At 57.0% G+C, this 21,665-nt stretch overlaps 1 protein-coding gene and 1 long non-coding RNA gene across 7 annotated transcripts in view; one reads left to right on the forward strand and one right to left on the reverse strand.

Annotated features, from left to right (window-relative positions):
- The window catches only part of Rara (retinoic acid receptor alpha), a 45,546-nt gene extending 27,245 nt beyond the window's left edge, over positions 1 to 18,301 (forward strand). For 5 of the 6 annotated variants that reach the window (XM_055619544.1, XM_055619543.1, XM_055619545.1 and 2 more), the window contains 7 exons: positions 9,946 to 10,094; positions 11,515 to 11,656; positions 13,537 to 13,697; positions 13,841 to 14,017; positions 15,160 to 15,364; positions 15,892 to 16,050; positions 16,747 to 18,301. In XM_055619544.1, the coding sequence (XP_055475519.1) occupies positions 9,946 to 10,094; positions 11,515 to 11,656; positions 13,537 to 13,697; positions 13,841 to 14,017; positions 15,160 to 15,364; positions 15,892 to 16,050; positions 16,747 to 16,964 (1,211 nt within the window). In that variant the 3' untranslated portion in view covers positions 16,965 to 18,301. Of the gene's footprint in view, positions 1 to 4,183; positions 4,848 to 9,945; positions 10,095 to 11,514; positions 11,657 to 13,536; positions 13,698 to 13,840; positions 14,018 to 15,159; positions 15,365 to 15,891; positions 16,051 to 16,746 lie in introns of those variants that run through there. The other variant, XM_055619546.1, reaches the window with a different exon arrangement.
- On the reverse strand, positions 1,167 to 3,282 carry LOC129685978 (uncharacterized). The gene is made up of 3 exons (XR_008721569.1): positions 3,173 to 3,282; positions 1,454 to 1,564; positions 1,167 to 1,210 (listed from the first exon to the last, which is right to left on the reverse strand). It is a non-coding gene; the product is annotated as an uncharacterized LOC129685978 (long non-coding RNA).
- Positions 18,302 to 21,665: the final 3,364 nt, after the last annotated feature.

Genomic DNA, 21,665 nt, shown 5'->3' on the forward strand with positions numbered 1-21,665 from the left:
AGTACCTTGAAGAGCAGTGAGGACAAGGGAGGGGTGGAGCTGGGTATTGTCTCAGGGATGGCCACCCTGTATTAGGACCTGATGATGGTCTCCTCCTGTTTGTTATGGGCAGAGAAGGGAGCCCTGCTTGGCACAGGTGGGGGGAGGGTGGTGGCAGTGAGGATTCAGCCCATACCTGCTAAGGGCTTGCTGAGCACAAAGCCCTGGGGGGGGGGGGGGGGGGGGGGGGGGAGCTGGGGATGGGAGAGGACGCTGAGCAGGGTGAGGTCTCAGCCTGCAGGCAGATGCTACCCCGTATCTCAGCTCCTACTGCAGGACAGAGCCATCCCTCCTCCTCCTCCTCCTCCTCCTCCTTCCCCCTCACTGCCCCAGGACACTGCGTTCCTCCTTGACCTGCTTCTCGACCTCACGATTGCCAGAGCAGGCCTCTCACCCCAGCTTCGGAAATCCTGTTCATCCTTCAAGGGACTTTTTTTTTTTTTAAAGCTGGAGATCTTGAATGTAGTCTCTTCCCAGAATCCTCTTCAGCGTCCCCTTCCTCATCACAGTCCCTCCTCTGAACACCCATGGCATTCTTCTCTCTCACTCACCTCTCCACAAATGAAGTCACCTTCTCCCTGATTTCTATACTGAGTGCCTGCCAGTTATTTGGGAGATCTTTGCCTGACGGTGAGGGACAAGAGTCTCAGGTCCCCTCAGCATCTTGAAGCTGTGAGCACGGAGTCTGCCACATCTCTGGTGCCAGGAGCTCTGTCAGTGAGCAGAAAAATATGGAGGGCATCCACGCCAAGGCCTCACAATTTCGCCCTGAATCCCAGCACTCCCTCTCCTGGGAGTCCCACAGCCTTCCGACCTGCAGCAAGGAGACTCTCTATGTCTCAGGAATCCTCTCTCTCCAGTTCCCCAGCACTGCCTGCTTTGCACAGTTTTTGTGAGGGCCAGGAAGATGGCTGAGTGGGTAAAGGCACTTGGCTCCATGCTGGACAGTCTGAGTTTGATCCTGGTGACCCACACAGTGAAAGCAAGCCAGTTCCAGAAAGTTCTCAACCTCTTTTTTTTTTCTCTCTCTCTCTTAAAAGGATTTAACTTTTAAGCTGGGCTGTGGTGGTACATATCTTTAATCCCAGCACTGTGAGGCAGGTGGGTTTCTGAGCTCAAGGCCAGCCTGGTTTATTGAGTTGCAGGACAGCCATGGTTATACAGAGAGACCCTGTCAAAAAAAAAGATTTAATTTTATTTTATGTTTATTCGATTTGGGGTGTTTTGTGATCATGCCTGTCTGTCCACCGTGTGTGCCCTTGGTGCCTACACAGGTCAGAAGAGGGTGTTGGATCACCTAGAATGGAATTAGGAATGGTTGTGAGCCACCATGTTGGTGCTGGGAATCAAACCAGGGTCATCTGGAAGAGCAGCCTGCCCCCCCCCACACACACACACTTTTTTTGGGTCATACCATATATATCTGGCTGGGGCTGGCCTGGAATTCAAAAGAGATCCATCAGCATCTGCCTCCTAAGTGCTGGGATTAAAGGTGTGCTCCGCCATACCCTTTGCAAGTGTTCCTCTGACGTCCACACGAATGCCGTAGTATACATATACACATACAATAAGAGAGATGTTATTTCAAAATGTCTTGTGAGTCCTCCAACGTCTGTTACCACTGCTAAGGCTAAGCCAACCTTGTCTACTGCTTGCACTTCAAACTGGACATTCTTTTTGTTGTTGTTGTTTTTTTCAAGACAAGGTTTCCTTGTGTAGTCCTGGCTCTCCTGGCACCTCACTCTGTAGACCAGGCTGGCCTCAAACTCAGATCTCCTTGCCTCTGCCTCCCTGGTGCTGGGATTAAAGGTGTGTGCCACCGTGCCTGACCTCTAACTGGACATCTTTGCTGTCTTGTAACTCATTCTTCATAACTGGAAAAGTGTAAACACTATAATGGAATTCTGCCTCTCCTTTACTTACCCTTCCTTGGCTTCAAGCCTACAAACCCATCTAGTCTGGACTGGCCTTAGCCTACTCTCTGGCTTGGTTTTTACCTTCTCTTTTGGAATTTTTTTTTTTTTTGTTTTTGTTTTTAGACAGGGTTTCTTTGTGTAACCCTGGCTATCCTCAGATATCTACCTATCTCTGCTTCTCTAGTGCTGGGATTAAAGGTGTGCTCCACCACTGCCTCCTTTGGAATTTTATTATTCATCCTTTCTGGTCATTTTTCAGTTGGTAGTATGAACACACCAACATCTGTGGCTGTTGGACCTTTGCACAGCTATCAGCCTCACTGTCTGTCCTCTTTGTTGGACTCTGAACTTCATCTTTCCTTAGGTCTCTGTCTAGAGTTCTGACTCTTGAACTTAATTTCCCCTAAGAGCACACTATGATATTATGTTTCATAATATCATTTGTTGGTTTGCAGTGTATATGTGTGAGTGTGTGATTATTTGTCCTTTTTTTTTTTTTTTTTGTCACTTTGTAAAGTCTTTTAAGGGCTTGCACACCAGGACAGCCATATGGAAAGCACTCAGAAAATATAATTTCTCTTGAGTGGACCTGCTTTGGTGGGAACATCAGTTTCAGTGGCAGAGAGTTCCATTTTTATTTATTTTTTGGTTTGTTTTGTTTTTAGAGACAGGGTTTTCCCTCTTTGTAGCCCTGGTTGTCCTGGAACTCACTCTGTAGCCTGCACTGGGTGACCCTAGAACTCTTTAATTCCCCGCTCTCCTCCCCAGTGCTGGGATTTTGGACATGTATGGCACGCAACACCTCTAAGTTCGTTTATTTTTTTATTTCTACTTTTTAAAATTTTGAGACACCATTTCACTGTATATGCTCATAAAATGTTGATTCATTCTGGCCTTGAATCTGTGAGCCTTTTGCCTCTGTCTCCCAAGCAGCAGGGACAGTAATCTTGTACCTCCAGGCCTGTCCGTTAAGGTTCTTGGAGTTGCTGTGAGAATTAAATGGCAGCATACTGTAAGGACCTGGCTTTGGGCAAGGAAGTAGCTCATTTGTTCAAATGCTTGCTGGGCAAGCGTGGGGATCTCTGGACCTCACAGACAGACAAAACCTGGCCTCTCGAACCTGTTAACCTGTCTTCTTACCCTTCCTTTAAGAGAGCAGGACAGATAAACAGGATACCCTGGTGTTCCCTGGCTACCCCTTCTTTTTAGGGACCTACCTAAGGTCGGCCTTCCCTCCACCGAAACCGACATCCTAGGGAGGAAATGGACAGCTTGAAGGCACCAGTGTCTCCTTTTATCTGTCCTGGGCTGGTCCATCCTGGTTCCAGGGCTGGGAGACACCCTGGGCGGAGCTTTGCTCACCGGAAGCACGCAGAGTGTGGGAGGAGAGCTCCCCGCTTGTGTTTGTGCTAACAGCTCAGTTCTGCCGCGTCTGATTCCGGCGGGTGAGCCGGCAGCCGGGAGCCTCACATGATGTCACAGACAGTGACACAAGCTGGATGTCTCATTCCGACACAGCGTCCAAGCTGCACAATGTCACACCGGGGACACCCAGCATGCCGCATTCGTGGTTCTAAGGCCGGGTCACCTGCATCTGGGCCCTGGGCCCACTGCCCGCGTTTATGGAGTTTGGGGCCGGACGGGGCCGGGAAGGGGGCCGGTGGGCGAGCCCCGAGGGCGGTTTGGCAAGCGGGTGATGTCACGGGCAGCGCTGGGTGGGTCACCCGGAGGTGAGGCGCCGCCAAGCGAGTTCAGGGAGAGTTCAGCCGCATTGCATTAGGCAAATGAAGCCGGGGCTGGGTGTGTGTGTGTGTGTGTGTGTGTGTGTGTGTGTGTGTGTGTGTGTTTAGGGGGAGGACACCGGGACCACCCCACCTCCCGCAGCAGCATCGCCCGGCTGGGGATTGACCTAAAAGCACCAGGGAGGCTGGGAACCGGAACTGGCATGGGGAGGATGCCCTCTACTACTAAGTCCTGCCTCCTGGTGCCTGCTCTTCATGCCCAGCCTGGCTCTGTGCTCCGTGCGTTTCCCGCCTCTGCTCCCTCTCCGAGGCTCCCCCACTCGATGTCCATGTGCACTCTTCTGGCCCTCGCTTCCCTGTCTCTCGCCCGTGCAGCGGGACCCGCCGGGAAAGGGTTAAAGCCAGGGGCGGCGCCTGGCCGGGGCGGGGCGGAGGCAAAAGAGGCTGGGATCCCGGAGAGGGGGCGCGCGGGCTGGGGGGGTGGGGGGAGCGCGCACACCGGAGACCGAGCAAGTGGCCCGCCGCCGGGCCTGGCGGAGGCGGGGCCGTATGGGGGTTCCCCCACCCGCACCCGGAATCTAAGCCACGGAGAAGCCCGGGAGCCCCGGCCGGCAGAAGGAAGTGCTCGGTGACCCCCGTCTCCGCCCTGATCCCGCCCCGGGCCGGCGGACTTGGGGAGCCTCTGGACTCTGCCTGGGACACCGGAGCCTCGAGTTCTCGGACCGCCGGGCGTTCCCTGCGAGCGAGCTCCGAGGGACCTCCTCCCAGACCGCACAACTTCCCGCTTTTCACCTGGGACCGGCGGAGCGACCTGCGGACTTAAACGCGGGCAATTCTGGGTAGGGCGCCCCGCCGAGGGGCCGCCCGCCGGGACGAGGGGACTTGTCCCTTTGCTGCTTCGCTCGGATGGCGCCTCCGGCTGAGTGACGGGAGCCCCTTGCAGGACTTCACCCCCTGGATCTCCGACCTTCGTGGGGCAAGATGTACGAGAGTGTGGAAGTCGGGGGGCTCGCCCCGGCCCCTAACCCCTTCCTAGTGGTGGACTTTTACAACCAGAACCGGGCCTGCTTGCTTCCGGAGAAGGGGCTCCCTGCCCCGGGTCCGTACAACACCCCGCTCCGGACTCCGCTTTGGAATGGCTCAAACCACTGTACGTACCGGCCTCCACTGTGCTACAGTAGGAGATGGGGTGGGGGTGCCGGTGGGGGCCTCTACCGGTCACTTTCCGTCTGTCGGTTGTCCTGGCTGGACAGTTGCCCTCCACCCAGTGACCCTGGCTCGCTAGCTCAGTAACTTTGAGCATTCCCTCTCCAGGAGACGTGATATCCCAGCCCTTGGCCTTCTCCATTGACATCTTGGTTAGGATCCCGCAGCTCCACGGCCTGCTGGAGGGTGGGGTGAAGGTCCTGGCTGTGGGCTTGTCTGTCCCGAAGAGGAGGGACCACCTCCCCAGATCCCACCCCTGCCAGAAGCCTAGGGAGAGCTCTCTGCTGTGTGGCCGTCACTGGCCCCCAGCCCCTGCTCTTGGCTGTTTCGGGTGGTAGGGGACCGCTCCCTGACTTTGGTATTAATAGTGGGGTGTGGCAGAAAGGGACTTCACCAGACAGTTGCCTTCCTGGCCATCCCTTACACTTTCAGAGGCAACCTATCCCATCTTGGGGAAAAGGTCTGCCCCAGACGCCTAGCCTAGCCTAGCAGACGTCCTGGAAGCTTTTATGCTTGGGGACATGGGAGAAGCTGCCGTGAAGAATCCTCCTTTAATTCTTACCACTGTTGTTCTCTAGGGGATGTTTGGTTTTTAAGGCCTGGTGATGCGTTTCCACCACTCACCTTTTGTTATTACCCTGTCCAGGGAAATAGGGCCAGACCGTATGCTGTTAGGAAGGACAACTGATATGAACCTTGATGTCCTGGCGGCTTAGCACCCTCTCCAGCGTGGTTCAAACGGGTTCAGGCTCTGCTGGGAGGGAGGAGGGTTCTGTTCACACCCAGGACCTGTGCGCATGCCCCAGGGTGCACACCTGGGCATGTTTATGCCCGGCTGTGAGATAGTGTACATTAGATGGGTAGGAAGCTCTGGCTAGGGTATCATTGCTAGGTGGCTCAGGTTTCATTCCCCACTCTGCTGTGGGATCTGTTCTTCCCAGGGGGTTCCCCCGCCTTCCCATACCTGCTGCCACCCTTCTGCGCGCTAGGGAGCAAGGGAAGATTGGATCTCTTAAAGGCCTAGCACAGTGGTCTTCATTCTGTGGGTCGTGACCCCTGTGGGGGTGGTCACGGGTCCTTCATCAGCCGTCCTGCATATTGGATAATTACAGTTCATAACGGTAGCAAAAGTGCAGTTAGGAAGTAGCAGCAAAAGTAATTTTATGATGGGGGGGGGTCACCACCACATGGTCTGTAGTAAAGAGTGGCAGCATTAGGAAGGCCGAGATCCACTGGCGCAGCATATTGGAGAAGGCTGGAGTAGAGAGGATTTGCCCACCTACAACCCTTCCTGCCTGGTAAGAGACCTGGGGTTAATGACAGCCCACCCCTGCCCTTCCAGAGACACCTCTGTCCAGCCTTTCCTTTTGTCCTGCCCCCTGACCTTTGCCTCGGAGGCAGAATCAGCTGTGAGGTTTCCGACGAGGAGGGGTGGGTGATCATTGGCTTTGGAAAAAAGGAGAACTGAGAGGTAGCACCTTGACCCTTCCTATTACCCCAGCACTGTGGGAAGGCTGGGGTAGAATAATTGGGAGAATAATTGGGCCGAGCCTCCGGGCTTTCCTTTCCTGCTACCTTCTCTGTAGCGCTGGGGGAACCTGGGATCTAAGGTCCCCGGGGGTCCAGCCTCTAGCTCTTCCTCTAGGACAGCTGAGCTCTTCCTGGCCCAGAGCTTGAAGGGAGGAGGCTGGTAGGGAACTGGGGAGACGGCCTGTGCAGGAGCACACCTCCGTGGACAGGGGAAAGTGGAGCACTGTCTGCACATACAGGGGGCTGTGGGATGTCCTCAGGAGGCTGTAGAGTTGCTCTGAGGCGGTGGCGTCCCGCGTTACCTATGTGGAGACTGTCTGGTGCCTGGAGTCCCCTCTAGTCGTCTTGGAGAATACCTCCTGGCCTCCGCCAACAGAGGGAAGAGAGCAGGTTGGCTGTGGGCAGGGACCTGCTGGGTACTTCGAGGCCCTGGAGACTTTGCTTCCCTCCCACGGCCCCCATTTCAGTGCACTAGAGGACAGGGGGTACACAGGAAGTGGCTCCCCATCTGTCCCCCACCAGTCTCCGCAGCTCACGCCTCCGCCCGCTCCCAGACATCCAAGAATGTGAAGCACGTGGATGCCCATAGTGGGGGGGGATGGGAGAGATGCTTATCACCGGCCGACCGCTAGGTTTGCGGGCCTTGCGCTGAGCTTGCTGGTTGTGCTGCACCCAGAGCCTCCCTCACCGTCTCCCCGTGAGGAGGAAGGGCAATGGAGGAGGCTCCACGCCCCCTCCCCATCCCTCTCCAGGGGCTTTGAAGGGAGCTGCAAAGAGGGCGCCAGCTGGATTGGGAGGGGAGCTGCTGGCCAGGGGCCCAGCTGATTTCCTGCTGATCTCCTCCAGGAAACTGGCCCCTTGCTCGAGCCTGCGAAGGCTCGGGCGTGGGGACCCGAGCCTTGTGCGCCCGCCCGGGAGGGGATCGGGGGAGGGGTACCCTGGCAGCGGTGGCGACAGGGGACACCGGGCTTCCTGGGCTGCTTCCAGCCCTTGGCCGCTCACTGGAACTTTGAGCTGAGGTCTGGTCCTTCTCCAGCCCCAGCCCTTCTGCAGGAAGTGGAGAGATTTGTGGGCTGGGGCCTCTAGGGAGGGTGGCCTGTGGGGTGGGGCCAGCCAGGGTAACCCCTCCCCCCACCTGCTTGCTCGCACTGTAACTGTTTCTAACTCAGCAGACATAGAGGAGACCCACATTTCTGGGTTGGTGCTGACCCTGGCCTCCCTGGGCTGCTGGCTGGAGGCCTGGGGAGGAGGGGAGGGGGGCTGAGCCTTGGGATTGAAGTTAAGAACGCAGAGCTGGAACCCTCAGAGGTTGAGTTACCTGGGTGACAGGTGGGTAGGGTGCAGATGGGAGCTGCAGCCTCAGCCGTCAGCCAGCTGCTGGGGGTGGTTTGAAAAGCGGCTTCACCCAGCCCCCCGCTAGGGTCATGTCCACCATCTTGCCAAAAACAGTTTTAGATAGCACGGCTCTTTCATCTCCATAAACGACTCTCTGGACTTTGCCTTCACTCCAGATTTCTCTGAGCCTTTGCCCCTCTGCTCTGTCCTTGGCCTTTTGCTCTTCATCTGCTTATCCTCTGCCTCCCCGTGCCAAGCTTGCCTCCTTCCCTCCCCGGCTCTGCACCCCAGATCTCTTTCAATCCTCCTTTCAGTTTGGCTCAGTTTGGAGGTCGGGTCTTGGGGGGCAGGTCCCGGGCAGAGGGTGGGTTAGGAGGAGGGTAGACGAGGTCAAAGCCTTCTTCCTGTGCTTAGTGGCTTGCCGACCAGGATTGGATGCCGGGCTCCCCTCCCCCCTGTCCTTGACGCCCCCCCCCCCCCCCCCGCCCCCCTCTTGTTGCCGCTTTTACCTCTTGGAAAAAGTTAACACAACAAAGGGTTCCTTTGTCAGTCACCCCTTTGCCTCCTGGCCTCGCCCAGGCCCCCCAACCCCGCCCCCCAGCAGCTGTTCTCAGGCCTCCCCGCCTGTTTGATTTGCTTGTCAGGCCTCCTGAGAAGGAAGTGGGGTGAAAAACCAGGGCAGGGCCGTTCTGTGGAGGCATGAGCTGCAGATTGAGGCGGGTCAGCTCTCTGGACCCCTGGTGGAGAGAAGTCCTTCGCGCCCCGCCCCCCCTCACAGGTTAGGGTAGGGGACGGGACATGGGTTACAGCAATGCTGGATGGCCAGGCTGACGGCCAGGCCCAACTAGGAGCCAGGAAAGCCCTGCCAAGGGCCTTGGCATAGTTCCCTGGTGTGGTTGCAGGTAATGAGGCAGAGTGGTAGTGGCCTCCAGTGTCCCCAAGTGTCCTACCTCTCTGCCTGGGCTTTGCAGCCACAGAAGTCATTCACAACAGAACACAAGCTGTTCCGAGCCTGAGCTCAGGATCTGTGTCGATGTCTTTGCACTTAATGGGTGTCGCCGGAGCTAGGTGGGACCCTGAGTGTGCAGCAAAGCACACTTGACTCTGTGGCAGAGGAGGGCAATGACGGGCCCTCTGGGGGATCTGAGGTAGTCTTCCCTGTAGTTATCTGTCACACTGTATCCCTGGCTGCCCAGGCTCTGGGCACAGCCAACTCTCACCCAAGTAGCCATGTTCTGTCTGGGGTGATGGGCATAGAGCCAGGCATAGAGGTTTTGCTTGGTGGAGGAGGGGGGCACTGCCCCTGCTGGCTAGGTCACCCCTCCTGGCTGCCCTCTTGGAGCTGAATAACAGGAGCGGAGGGGGGGTAGCAACCCGGACATAGTATTTAGGCCAGACAGACAGAGCATTGATAGAAACAGACCCCTTTTGTCACACTGTCTCCCCACAGACATGGGACATCCAAAGTGATAGGGCTTCCAGGGGCCCAGGGGACTCTTCCCACTGTCTTCAGGAGGTCCCCCTGTCTGTCTCAGGGAGTGCCCTCCTGCTTTGCCCTAGTGAGATTCTTGTGTGCTGCCTTGGACCCCACCTTTGCCAGGGGATTGTTCGGGTGGGGGAGGGGCTGCGGCTGCTGTTGGAGCGGGTGGAGGACGGGACGGAAGGGAAGCAGAAGGGGCCAGGGAGTGGCCAGCCCTGAATATCCTGTTGACCCCAGTTTCCTCTGCTTCCAGTCTGTATCCTTCCCTCGCTCTTCATTAAGCCTTAACTCCTTCTGAACTTGGAAGAGCCCTGGCCAGGCTGCTTTTTGGTTAGGGCTTCAAAATCAAGCTCAGTGCCCCCACCCCACCCCCAACACACACACACACACACACACACACACACACACACCCCTTCCCAACTATAGCTGTGTCTCTGTGTTTGTGTGTTCACACACAAATCTGGAATTGAAGGTGATCCTGGGGACACAGGCAGGAGTGATGGGACCTCAGTATCAAACTGTCATGCCTCCTTCCCCTGTCTGGCTGGGAGAGTGCCTAGTTTGCAGAGACCACCTCTGTCCAGGCTTTGAACCCTGCCCTCAGTGGGTCAGGCTAGGATGGTTGCAGGCAAGGTGGACAGGGTGCTGAGCAGAGCGGCCTGGGTCTCTAACAAGCCTCCTCCTCCTTCTCTCTTAGCCATCGAGACCCAGAGCAGCAGTTCGGAAGAGATAGTGCCCAGCCCTCCCTCGCCACCCCCCCTGCCCCGCATCTACAAGCCCTGCTTTGTCTGTCAAGACAAGTCCTCTGGCTACCACTATGGGGTCAGCGCCTGTGAAGGCTGCAAGGTGAGTGGAGGGAGCCACGGAGAACACGGCCCGTGGCTTGGATAAATGGGACGCCCCCGCCATTGTGCCCTTAGCACTTGGTTGGCAGTGGTATTACTGAGGCTGCCCGCTTTTGCTTCTTCGGCAGCTGTGGAGGAGGATGCCCACAGCGGGGCCTCCTCAGACCAGGAGTCCTCTCCTGCCATGCTCTCCTTGTCTCTATTCCTCTGGCTGGCAGGGTAAACGCTGGCCTTGCCACTGTTGCCCGGGTTGCCATGGTGAGCTGGCTGCTGCCAGGCTCTTGGCTGAGAACCCAGGAGGCCTGCCCCCGGTGGCCTTGCCTGAAGCTCTCTGTGGCATCCTTGCAGGAGACAGCTAGTTGCAGGCACCCTGCCTTGGCCTCCCTTCAGGTGTCTAGGCTGTGGGCTCCCTAGAGGCCACTGGGTTTCCTGCCATCTTAATCATGCTGGTCTCTAGGCACATGGGTGGCTGAACCTTCCTGGCCGCTCTGGCCCGGACGTCTTTTCTCTCTGATGGCAGGGCCTCTCCTCCAGTTTCTTCCTTCAGAGATAAGGGCCTAGAAGCTGTACATCCTCAGTACATGGGGCTCTTGGCCCTGGAACCTCAGCCTGGAGTAGCCAGTGAGGTCAAGGTCAAGGGTAGCGTTAAGACTTTGTGTGTGCTGGTCCTGTCTGGCTGCCTCTTTTTGTGCTAACTTAACCTGTATTGCAGAACCCTGGACAACCTGGCTTTTCTGTGACTCTCTAGTGTGTATATATAGTTGACGAATGTCCTGTTGTCTTGCTCACGAGTGAGTGACTATGCCTCACAGTGTTTGTGGCGTGCACATAGTGCCTTCTCGGCTTCACAAGTGTGTGTGGTTGTGCACAAAGTCCCTTCTCAGCTTCCCCCTGTTTTCTTTTTCTTCCCCCCCCCCCTTTCTTTTCTTTTTGGTCTTTTGAGACAGCATCTCTCTATTCTGCAACTTTGGTTGTCTATTCTGCAACTTTGGTTGTCCTGGAATTTGGTTGACCAGGCTGGACTTGAACTCCCTGAGATCTGCTTGCTTCAGCCTCCCAAGTGCTGGGATTAAAGGTGTGCACCACCACACCAAGCTACACCCCCCCTCCCCCCGTTGTCTTTCCTTGTTGTGTCTTGAGTCCCGGGCTGTGAATTCCAGACACCTCGTCTCACATCCCCAGCCTGTGTCTACGTCTGACTAAGCCCTGAGTCCTTCTCTCTGAAAGACTAGAGTCAGGTACAGGGATGTGGGTTGGAGAAGACTCCCGGGGCCAGCCTGTGGGATAGAGACAGGCCTGAGCTCCTCTTCCCCCCCCTGCTCTGCCAACTTGGGTAGGCCATGGCAGAAGGGCAGCAGCTTGGCTGCTCCCACTGGGTACAGGGGTTGTGGATAGCTGGACTGCTTCTCCCCTGTACCCAGGGCTTCTTCCGGCGCAGCATCCAGAAGAACATGGTGTATACATGTCACCGGGACAAGAACTGTATCATCAACAAGGTGACCCGGAACCGCTGCCAGTACTGCCGGCTGCAGAAATGCTTCGAAGTGGGCATGTCCAAAGAATGTGAGTGTCACGGGGCCGGGGGCCAAGCCCCGCCCAAGGTGGGGCCTTGCGCTGCTTCTGAAGGCTGGGGGGGTGGGGGGTGCTGCGTGCCTGCGCGCACACATGTGGGAACATGTGTGTGTGGCGGGCGGGCAGGCTTCTGGCTCACTACAGGAACCTGTCTGTGCGTCTGGCGGGCTCTGCGTCTGTGTGTTGTTTAGTGTTGAAGCACAGAATTCGCAGAACCGTCCCATAGCACGTCCGGTTGTGTGCCTGTATGCTTGTACCTGGGTGCCTGCCCCCAGGATAGCTTTCTTCTGGGCTTTGCTTGCCTTTGGGGTGCGGCTCAGAGGCATACCCCAGTCCCTCGTCTATCTTAGGGGAGGGGCCTGAATTCCAGAGGGAGTGAAGCTGGTCTGTATATATATCAGAGCTGATGGAGCTGACGTAGGACCCCTGAAGCCATTGTCTGGAACCCAGTTGGAAGAGAATTGGGCTTCTCAGATCCGGGAGGAACAGGGGTTTCCAGTTTGGGCCCAGCTGAGGCCCTGACAGAGGGAGGGACAGAGGGAGGGCTGGACAGGGAGACCCTCTTGTGTTGAATCATGGGTGTTGCCGTGGTGACCAGTGATTGATGATGTCAGAGATAAATGACGCTGACAGACGCCTCCTTGTCTGCGTGGCCGTTGCCATGGAGCCTGAGCCTTGGGGGATGAGTGGGGGAGGGGGCTGCAGGACCCCCTCCAGCCCTTTGTCGGGAGGGGTGCCGGGAAAGATGGTTCTAACTAATATACCAGCAGCCCCAGCTGGGAATGGGGGGGTCCTGGGTATCCTGCCGCCTCCTGTCACCAGAGGCTGGGAGCGCTGGTCCTGCTCTCAGGAAGTAGCCTGTCCTCTTCAGGGTCTATGACAACTTGGAGACGTGCAGAACTGAAGCCTTTTGCTGAAGGGCTGTCACTTCCTTCTCTTTTGGTCCACCTTCCTTCTTTCACTCCAGAAGGACAGGATGAGGGTGGGGACCCCCTCTCCTTCCCACAACAACTCCCCCTTTCTCTCCCGCCGTCCCCTCTCCCCGGCTGCTCTGTGCCCCGGAGCTGAGCAGCTGCCATTTCAATAGAATTAAAGCTTCCGAATGATAAACGTCTTGTCACAGCTGCAATTTTCTCTTCCCAAATTATCCCCCCACTCTGCCTCTCCCTCTCCCTTCTCTCCCCTGCACTTTATTGAATTTGCAGAATCGACATGAGTGATCTCCAAATTATGCCAGCTCCCCCCCCACCAAGTCCCCTCCCTGGACCCCCACCCCCACCCTTCCGCCACCAAGGCCCTGTGAGTGATTGTGTGTCTGGGATAATCGGCTGGTAACGATCCCATCGCTTCTTTAAAGCCGAGTGGTGTGTGCGGCTCAGCGCCCCCAGTGATTTGTCAGCTCCCCAGCTAATGGGCCAAGAGGTTCTTCTGCTAGGGCCCCCCCATCCTCTGGTTGGGGAGCCCTATTCCCTGCCTGCCCAGGGAGCTGCTCTGAGCCAGCCTCAGGAATCCCCCAGGGAGACTGCTGCCAGGGGAGGAGCTGGGACACCAAGAATTCCTGGCAGGCACGGAGCAGGGACTCAGTTTGCATGACTGCCAACCTGGGCGTATGTTCTTAGAGTGTGGGCTGGGATAGATGCGTGGCCGGGGACTACATCCGCACCGGCCAGGGGCGTGTGTGCGCATGTGTGGCCTCAGCTGCAGTCGTGGAGCCTGTGGATTGGGGTTTAGGATGTGAGCGGAGGGCTAGCGTGGTGCACTGCTGTGTGTGTGTGTCTGTCTGTCTGGGTGGTGGTCAGAAGGGCCAGGGCCAGAGCCACAGCAGTCACTCTCTAACCCACCCATGTCTCCTTCCTCCCCCTCCCCCATAGCGGTGCGAAACGATAGAAACAAAAAGAAGAAAGAGGCACCCAAGCCCGAGTGCTCGGACAGCTACACGCTGACTCCGGAGGTGGGGGAGCTCATTGAGAAGGTGCGCAAGGCACACCAGGAAACCTTCCCGGCCCTCTGCCAGCTGGGCAAGTACACTACGGTATGCCAGCCAGAGGGGGTGCCACGCGCCCAGGGCCCCCTCTGCCACCCCTTCCAGGAAGCAGCAGCCGGGTGGAGGGCAGGCAGGGGCCGGGCTGACTTGGGGGCCCCGGCCGAGGCCCTCACTCTGCCCGCCTCCCCCAGAACAACAGCTCGGAACAGCGCGTCTCCCTGGACATTGACCTCTGGGACAAGTTCAGCGAACTCTCCACCAAGTGCATCATCAAGACCGTGGAGTTCGCCAAGCAGCTCCCCGGTTTCACCACCCTGACCATTGCCGACCAGATCACCCTCCTCAAGGCTGCCTGCCTAGATATCCTGGTGAGGGCCTTGCCCCGACCCTGCCCTGCGGTGGTGCCCTTGCCCCTGCAGGATCTGTTCTCAGCCAAACAGCCGCTTTCCTGAGCCCTTCCCAGAATCCAGATGCGCGCTGCTCCCTCGGGCCACTTTCTTCCTCTCCCTGTCCACTCGGCCGCTTGGCATTCAGGTGTGCCCCGGTTCATCTGATCACCCATGCAGACTCGCACCCTACCTGTCCCTTTCTAGAAAGATTTATTAGGCCCCTCCGAGCCACTGCTCATCAGGAGCTCAGAGGAACTACCACCCTCTCTCCCCCAGTGGGAGAGGCCAGGGAGGACTAAACGGGTGTTGCAAATGGACAGTGCTGGCTGTGGGTGGGGTGAGGGCTGCCCTGAGGGCCCCTGCTGAAGAAGCGCCTCTAATAGTTGGTAGAGGAGCATCATGGGAAGGTGGCCATTTTCCTGGGAGCAGGAAGTGAGAAGGCCTGCTGCCAGGACACAGTGATGGCGTCAGTGTGAGGTGGCGCTTGGTGGCCTGAGGTGTGAGCGGGACACTGGAAGTCATGAGACTGCCCAAGTGAGGGCTAAGAGGAGGCCTGCCTGTAACCCCTCACAAGGATTCATCATTCATTCATCCTTCAGAGGTGCACCCGGGTGGAGATCCGGGGACACAGAGAGGCTGCTGGGAACGGGACAGTATCATGTGCCTGGCCCCTAGTGCACAGACGTGGGAGGCAGCGTTGGGAGCAAACCGTTGAGGCTGAATGGGACGGTCCTGGGAACAGATCTGCCTTGTTCCTTGCTGGCTGGAAACTCCTTTCCCTCCTGATTTCTCTTGAAGGAGGCAGCATGGCCTAGATCTGCTGCCCATTGCAAGAGCGATGGACACGTGCATCTGTTCAAATTTAATTACAGTTAGACCCAGTGCCGTCCCTCGGCTGCATTAGCCACATCTCGAGTGCTCAGTGGCCACATGGGGCTGGTGGCTACTGCGTTGAGGACTGCAGACAGAACCTTTCCATCATTGGAGAAAATTCTGTCAGACAGCCATGCTCTGGCTGCTTGCCAGGGAGGCCTCCGGGGATGCTGGAGCTGGTGTGCCAGGGGCCGGTGCAGGAGGTGGGGGCGCTGTAGTCTCTGACCCTGTCTATGCCCTGCACCCAGATTCTGCGAATCTGCACGCGGTACACGCCTGAGCAAGACACAATGACCTTCTCAGATGGACTGACCCTGAACCGGACACAGATGCACAACGCTGGCTTTGGCCCGCTCACCGACCTGGTCTTTGCCTTCGCCAACCAGCTGCTGCCCCTGGAGATGGACGATGCCGAGACCGGGCTACTCAGTGCCATCTGCCTCATCTGTGGAGGTGGGTGAGGTGCTGGGTGGCTCTTGGGGGGTGCCGAGGCCTGGAGGGGCAGGTCTGGGCTCTGGGCACACGAGGCAAGGGTCTCAGGCAACAAACACTCTTCTGCAGGGTCAAGAATAAGACCCAGTTAATAAGAGTTGTTATCCTATTGTTCTACTTTTGCTGTGTCACACCGCCGAGGTCATGGCGTAGTAATGATGGCTGGGAGTGGAGACCTGCTGGGAATTCCCTGCTTTGGATGAGGAGAACTGCCAGGGTTTCCCTTCTCCCGGCACAGCTTCTGTGGAGAGCCTCAAGCAGCCCACACCCCACTTCTTTTTAGCGTTTAAAGCCCACCAGCCCAGAAACCCTCCCTGGCCTACCCTGTGGCCAGGTTTGTGGGAGCAGCCTTCTGCCCTCTGTGGCTTGGGCAGACCCGCCCCCAAGTGGCCGTGTCCGGGAATGCAGCCGTATTCTTGGTTGGGTGGAGTTGGGTGGGAGTGGGGAGGGGCGGGGGCTCCCCTGCTCAGGGCCAGTTTTGTGCTCAGACCGACAGGACCTGGAGCAGCCGGACAAGGTGGACATGCTGCAGGAGCCACTGCTGGAGGCCCTGAAAGTCTACGTCCGGAAACGGAGGCCCAGCCGCCCGCACATGTTCCCCAAGATGCTGATGAAGATCACGGACCTCCGGAGCATCAGCGCCAAGGGTCAGTCTCCACAACGTATGGGTCGAGACCCCTCAGAGGTCACAGGGCTGTTTCACAGGGTCGCCTGCCAGATATTCACGTACGATTCACAGCACTAGCAAAATCACAGCTGTGGAGTAGCAAGCAAGGAAATACCTTTATGATTGGGGGTCACCACAGCATGAGGAAGGTTGAGAACCACAGACCCGGAGGGAGGCCCTCCCGGGACTGTCTTGAGACCCGCCACCCGCAGGCAAGCTGGCACCTTATGTCTTGGTGTCTACTGTGGTGTCTTCCTCATCTGGACCTGCCTTGTTTCCTGTCTGTGTCTAGGCTATGGCTCTGGGGCTGTCACTTTTCCCCGGCAGTTCAAGACAAGCCTCTGTAAAAGGCCGTGTGGGTGTAGTCTGTGAACAGGCCACTGGCCAGCTCTGAACCTCAGTTTCCCGTGAGGAGGAAGGGCATGGTGACAGTGTTTGGAAGTGTCTGTCAGATTTAATCCGTGAGATGAGGCAGGGGGACAACCCAGGACCAAACCTAGACAAGTAGAAGCCTGAGCTCAATGCTTTACCCAGTCTCCGCACTCAGTCAAGTGACTGAGCTCCCAAGGGCAGGCGCATGCAAGATGCCCATGTGGGTGGCGCTGGTCCTCTCGCCCCACGACCCTCCCTTCCGGGCTGGGTCTCTGACCTCTGACTGCCCCCTTGGTCCCCACAGGAGCCGAGCGAGTGATCACACTGAAGATGGAGATCCCCGGCTCCATGCCACCACTTATCCAGGAAATGCTGGAGAACTCTGAGGGCTTGGACACTCTGAGCGGACAGTCGGGGGGCGGAACACGAGACGGGGGTGGCCTGGCCCCCCCACCGGGTAGCTGTAGCCCGAGCCTCAGTCCCAGCTCCCACAGAAGCAGCCCAGCCACCCAGTCCCCATGACCGCCTCGCCACACGGACGGCCCTCACCCCTGCCCTGGCTTTCTCTGCCTTCCTGACTGGCCATGCGACCCATCAGCCCAGCCCCCGCCTCGTCCTCCCAGACAGAACTGGGGACCTTCTGGGGGGAGGGACGGAAGGGAGGAGGCAGTGACTCTGTGGACAGAGGCCTGGACCCCAGACGGACTGCCCTCTTCCAGCAGCCTCGGCTGGCATCAGGGGCCAGGTGCTGAGCCATGTGAGGACCTGGGCCTGAGCCCCACCTTGCCACGTCTTCATCACCAGCAAATGCCGGGGACCTGGCTCCCTTATCCTCCGAACTCAAGCCATCGCTCCCCAGTTGGGGAACCTCCCCCCTGCTTCGGATGGTGACAGAGGGGTGTCCAGGGTGGGGGAGACCCCTGTACATATCCCGCGTACCAACCCCCCAACCCCATATTAATTCTCGCTGGTTTTGTTTTTATTTTAATTTTTTTTGTTTTGATTTTTTTTAATAAGAATTTTCATTTTAAGCACATTTATACTGAAGGAATTTGTGCTGTGTATTGGGGAGCTGGATCTAGAGCTGAAGGGGGTGGGGCCCTAGGGTTGGGCAGGGCTCAGAAGGGCTCCCCTCTCCCTTGATGACCCAGTGGACGCCCCCCAACCCCCCCCCCCCCGTCTTTCCTCCTCAGTTTTCTCTAATACTGTGAAATGCTAACTTTCCAAGGCCACCACCTTTCCCCATCCTGTGCAAGAAGCCGCTTCCCCGTCTCCCCGTCTCCCCATCTGCCCACAATGGGTGTGGGCATCTTGGGCAGCTACCCCTGGGAGGGAGGGGGTCCTGGCTTTTGGCTTGTCCCTCTGCCCACCAAGAAGCAGGGAAGGGTGAAGCTAGGGCCCCTGGGACAGGTAGGGTGTTACTCCTCACTGCCCACCAGAACTCACTTATCCGAGGCCCAGCCCTAATGTGAAGGGGCCGGCTAAGGGGTCCAAGCTACCCCCACCCCCAGCACCAGCCACCAGCACCCCATGGGGCCCTCCAACACACACACACACACACACATGAACACACACACACACACACACACACACACACACACACACGGCCCAAGTTCCTCCAATTCCCTGGCCTACCAACAACCCCTCTCTGCCCCCCTCACATGTGACCCCCTTCCTTGCCCCGCAGGACGGGACTCCAGGGGGTCTCCTCCCTCCCCCTACACCCCTGGGCTTGGGGGAGCAGGTACTACCCTGCCCTTCTGCCTGGGGGGTCTCACCCCGGAGCCCACTGGTGCACCTGTTACTGCTGGGTTTCCACTGAGATCTACTGGAGAAAGAATAAAGTTCTATTTATTCTACATTGCCTCTGCCTCTCTGCCTGCACCCTCTCCTCAACCTGTCTGGGCACAGGACTCAAGATGGGGGCCTTTTCACAGGCTCTGGGCCACAATGGCTAAGCACTGGTGGCCAGGGTCTCTAAGTTGCCCTCTGGCAGGGCCGTACGTCTCTTGAGCCCCTGATTGCTGAGATAGCGCAATCTGGGAGTGCCCTCAAACTGGCAGCAGGTAGAGTCTGTCAAGTACAGCAAGGGACTCAGGCTGGGAAAGGGGATCGGGAGAAATGCCTTGCCACAGTCAGAGAGGAAGCTAGCCAGCCCTTGGCCTCAGGGCCCCTGGCCTTGACGTTGCTCAGTGACAGATGAGTGGCTACAAATTTGATGTTCACGCAGTCCTGGAGCTGGGCTCATGGCACCCTAGTAACAGAAGAGTGTGGAGCCTACGTGAGCAGCTTAGCGGAAAAGGCTGTCATGCCCGCTTTCAGGCCTGGAGGGTGAGCTGCCCATTCCTTCTGTCATGTACCTTAGTCCAGAGAGCCTGGTGTCCTTATCCAGGGTCACACGCACAGTAGTAGGTTTGGAATTTTCGCTTAGAGTTCCTTCTCAGCCCTGGGTTCTTCCTTGGGTTCCTGAGACACCAGAAGCATTTCCAAGGTGCTTCCTGTCCTCGGCTAGGAAGGAGAGCCAAAGGGTTCCTTCCCTTTCCCTGGAGGCTCCAGCTATTTCTAGGTCAGCCACTAGGTGGCAGCAGCTGCTCACTTAACTCACTGTCTCGGAGGTGCCTTGGGGAGACACCTCTTCCTAGTAATTTTCTAACGTGGTTCTTTAGCTGAAATCACCATAACATACTTGTACGTGTACGTGAGCTTTCAAGAACCAATATGCGGCGCTCAGCTCCCACCGCTTGGGTGGTGAGTGTTGTGGGCCCAAGCTGCAGCTTGTAAGTTACAATAAAAAGACCCTCATGTGTTTTGCAAAAAAAAAAAAAAAAAAAAAGAACCAATATGCTCTTGGGAGTCAGAGGTAGGATTACAAGTTCAAGGACAGCCTGGCCTATAACAGCAAATTCCAAATTAGCTTTGACTACGTAATAAAATCTTGCCCTAAAAACCAAAAACCAGGATGCTAGCACACGGCACCGTAGAGCAGAATCAGAGAGAAGGGCAATTGCAGTACATTAATTAAAAGGTACTTTAAGAGAAGAAACCCAAGCCAGGCAGTTGGTGGCGCTCGCCTTTAATCCCAGAACTCATGGAGGCAGAGGCAGGGTGATCTCTGAGTTCCAGGACAGCCAGGACTACACACAGAGAAACCCTGTTTAGAAAAGCCCCAAAAAAAGAAAGGGAAAAAGAAAAAAGAAGAAGAAACTTAGCCACAGGACTGGGTTAACAGTGGCAGAGAACTTGTCCAGCATAGACAACTCCTAGAGTCTGTCCCCAGCTCAAAACAAACAAAAACCAAGGAAATGAAAGACTGGGTAGATGTGAAAAAACTGACATATCCGGCTGGAGAGATGGCTCAGCGGTTAAGAACATTAGCTGTTCTTCCAGAGGTCCAGAGTTCAATTCCCAGCAACCATCTATAGTGTGCTCTATATATATCTGGAGAGTGCTGGCATCTCTCCAGATAGAGCATTCATATGCATAAAATAATTAAGTAAATAAATCTTAAAGAAAAAAAAACCCGACATAGACAATGTCCAAAACCAAAACCAAACCAAACCAAAACAACAACAACAAAAAAAACAGGGAACATGGTCTCACAACTAAAATAGGTAAACTGACAACTTGATCCGATTTGATTCGTGTGCCTGGGCGCCCGTGTGTGTATGCAGACACCTGCAAAGCGAGCCGAGGTTGGCAGATCCCGGGAGGTGGAGTTAGGCGCAGCCGTGGGTCACGTGACGGGTGGCGGGACCTGAACTCCCGTCCTCCGGAAGAGCAGCGAGCCTTCTCAGCGGCTCAGCCCCCTCTGCCGGCCCTCAGCGTGGTTTTCCGCTGTGTGAACGTCCAGTGGATGTCCAGTGGTGTGGTGCGTGGGCTGGGGAGACGGCTGAGCAAGAAAGGGGCTTGCCGACGAGCGGGACAGCTGAGCCGGGTCCCCAGGACCCACGTGACGGAAGGAGGGACCCCTCCGGCCTGCACGTTCGCGCTGCGGACACCCGTGTGCGCGCCGGCGCACACAGATGCGCGGTAAAATACTTGCAAAGTTTATGTGATGGTTTTCTGTACTTTTTTTAGAATTTCATACCTGCGTCGAGTGCATTTTGATCAGTTCCACCCCCACCCCCGCTCCTCCAGCTCCTTCCTGGGTGCTGCCTGGGTGTGGGGCGGCCTGCCGGAGCCTCCCTGAGGGAAACTCCCTCCCTCTCCAGGAAGCCAGCAACGGTGATAGCGCCTCAGCAGCTCAGAGTGACCCCCCTCTCCCATTCATGCTGGAATTGCTTGATTTTCGTAGGCAGGCCCTTTCACTGAGCCTGGCTAGACTGGCTGGCCAGCCAGCGTGCCGCAGGAATCCCCCTGCCTCTGCATCCCAGCGCTGGATTACAGGGGGCCCTGTGACATCTTTTCCTCCTCTGAGACAGGGTTTCACTATGGAGTCCTGACTGGTTCGGCGGTTCTGTATGGAGCCCTCCTCACAGAGCTCGGCCTGCTGTGTCTCCTAAGCTCCTGGTGACTTGTGGAAGGTGGAGCTGAGCAGCCAAGCTGTCCCTCCTGCTTCTACCTCCCAAGGGCTAGGATTACAGCCAGTCCCAACAAGCTTGAGGATCCCTGGTTTCCTCCATGCCCTGCGAGCACTCCACCAAACTCCCATCTGCAGCTGCGACGGGGCCCGGAGGATGGCAATGGGCCCAAGTCAGAGGCGGTTCCCCACTGAGGCTCAGGAATCTTAGAGGGTAAGCGCCCCCTCTGACAGGACAGGCACTAGGTGGGGTATGGGAGTAGTTTGGTGGCTTGTCACGATCAGGATTTGTCAGCAGCTCAAGCCTGGTTGTGAGTGAACACGGAGGAGGTGGGGCTGGGAGGAGGGTAGCACCGGGAGCAGGTGTAGGTGAGTGGAGACTTGTAGGTGAAGCGAGCAGCAGGACTGTGGTGGCTCACGCCTTTAGTTCCGCTGCTTGGGAGGCAGAGGCAGGCGGATCTCTGTGAGTTCAAGACCCAGCTTGATCTACAAAGTGAATCCAAGACAGCAAGGCTACACAGAGGAACCCTGCCTCGACTCCCCTCGGGCGGGACACAGCTGGCGGAGGCGGCGCCCCAGGATGGAGGAACCAGTAATGGAGCAATTAAGGTAGAACGGTTTCCAGGTTGCTGGCCACTCCCCACCACAGACCCATCGCTCACTCAACTCCAGCCACACTAATCTTTGTTGGCATTGGCTCATCC

The sequence above is a fragment of the Psammomys obesus genome, unplaced genomic scaffold (genome assembly GCF_907164565.1).
Source record: "Psammomys obesus unplaced genomic scaffold, mPsaObe1.curated_primary_1811, whole genome shotgun sequence".
Classification (NCBI taxonomy): domain Eukaryota; kingdom Metazoa; phylum Chordata; class Mammalia; order Rodentia; family Muridae; genus Psammomys; species Psammomys obesus.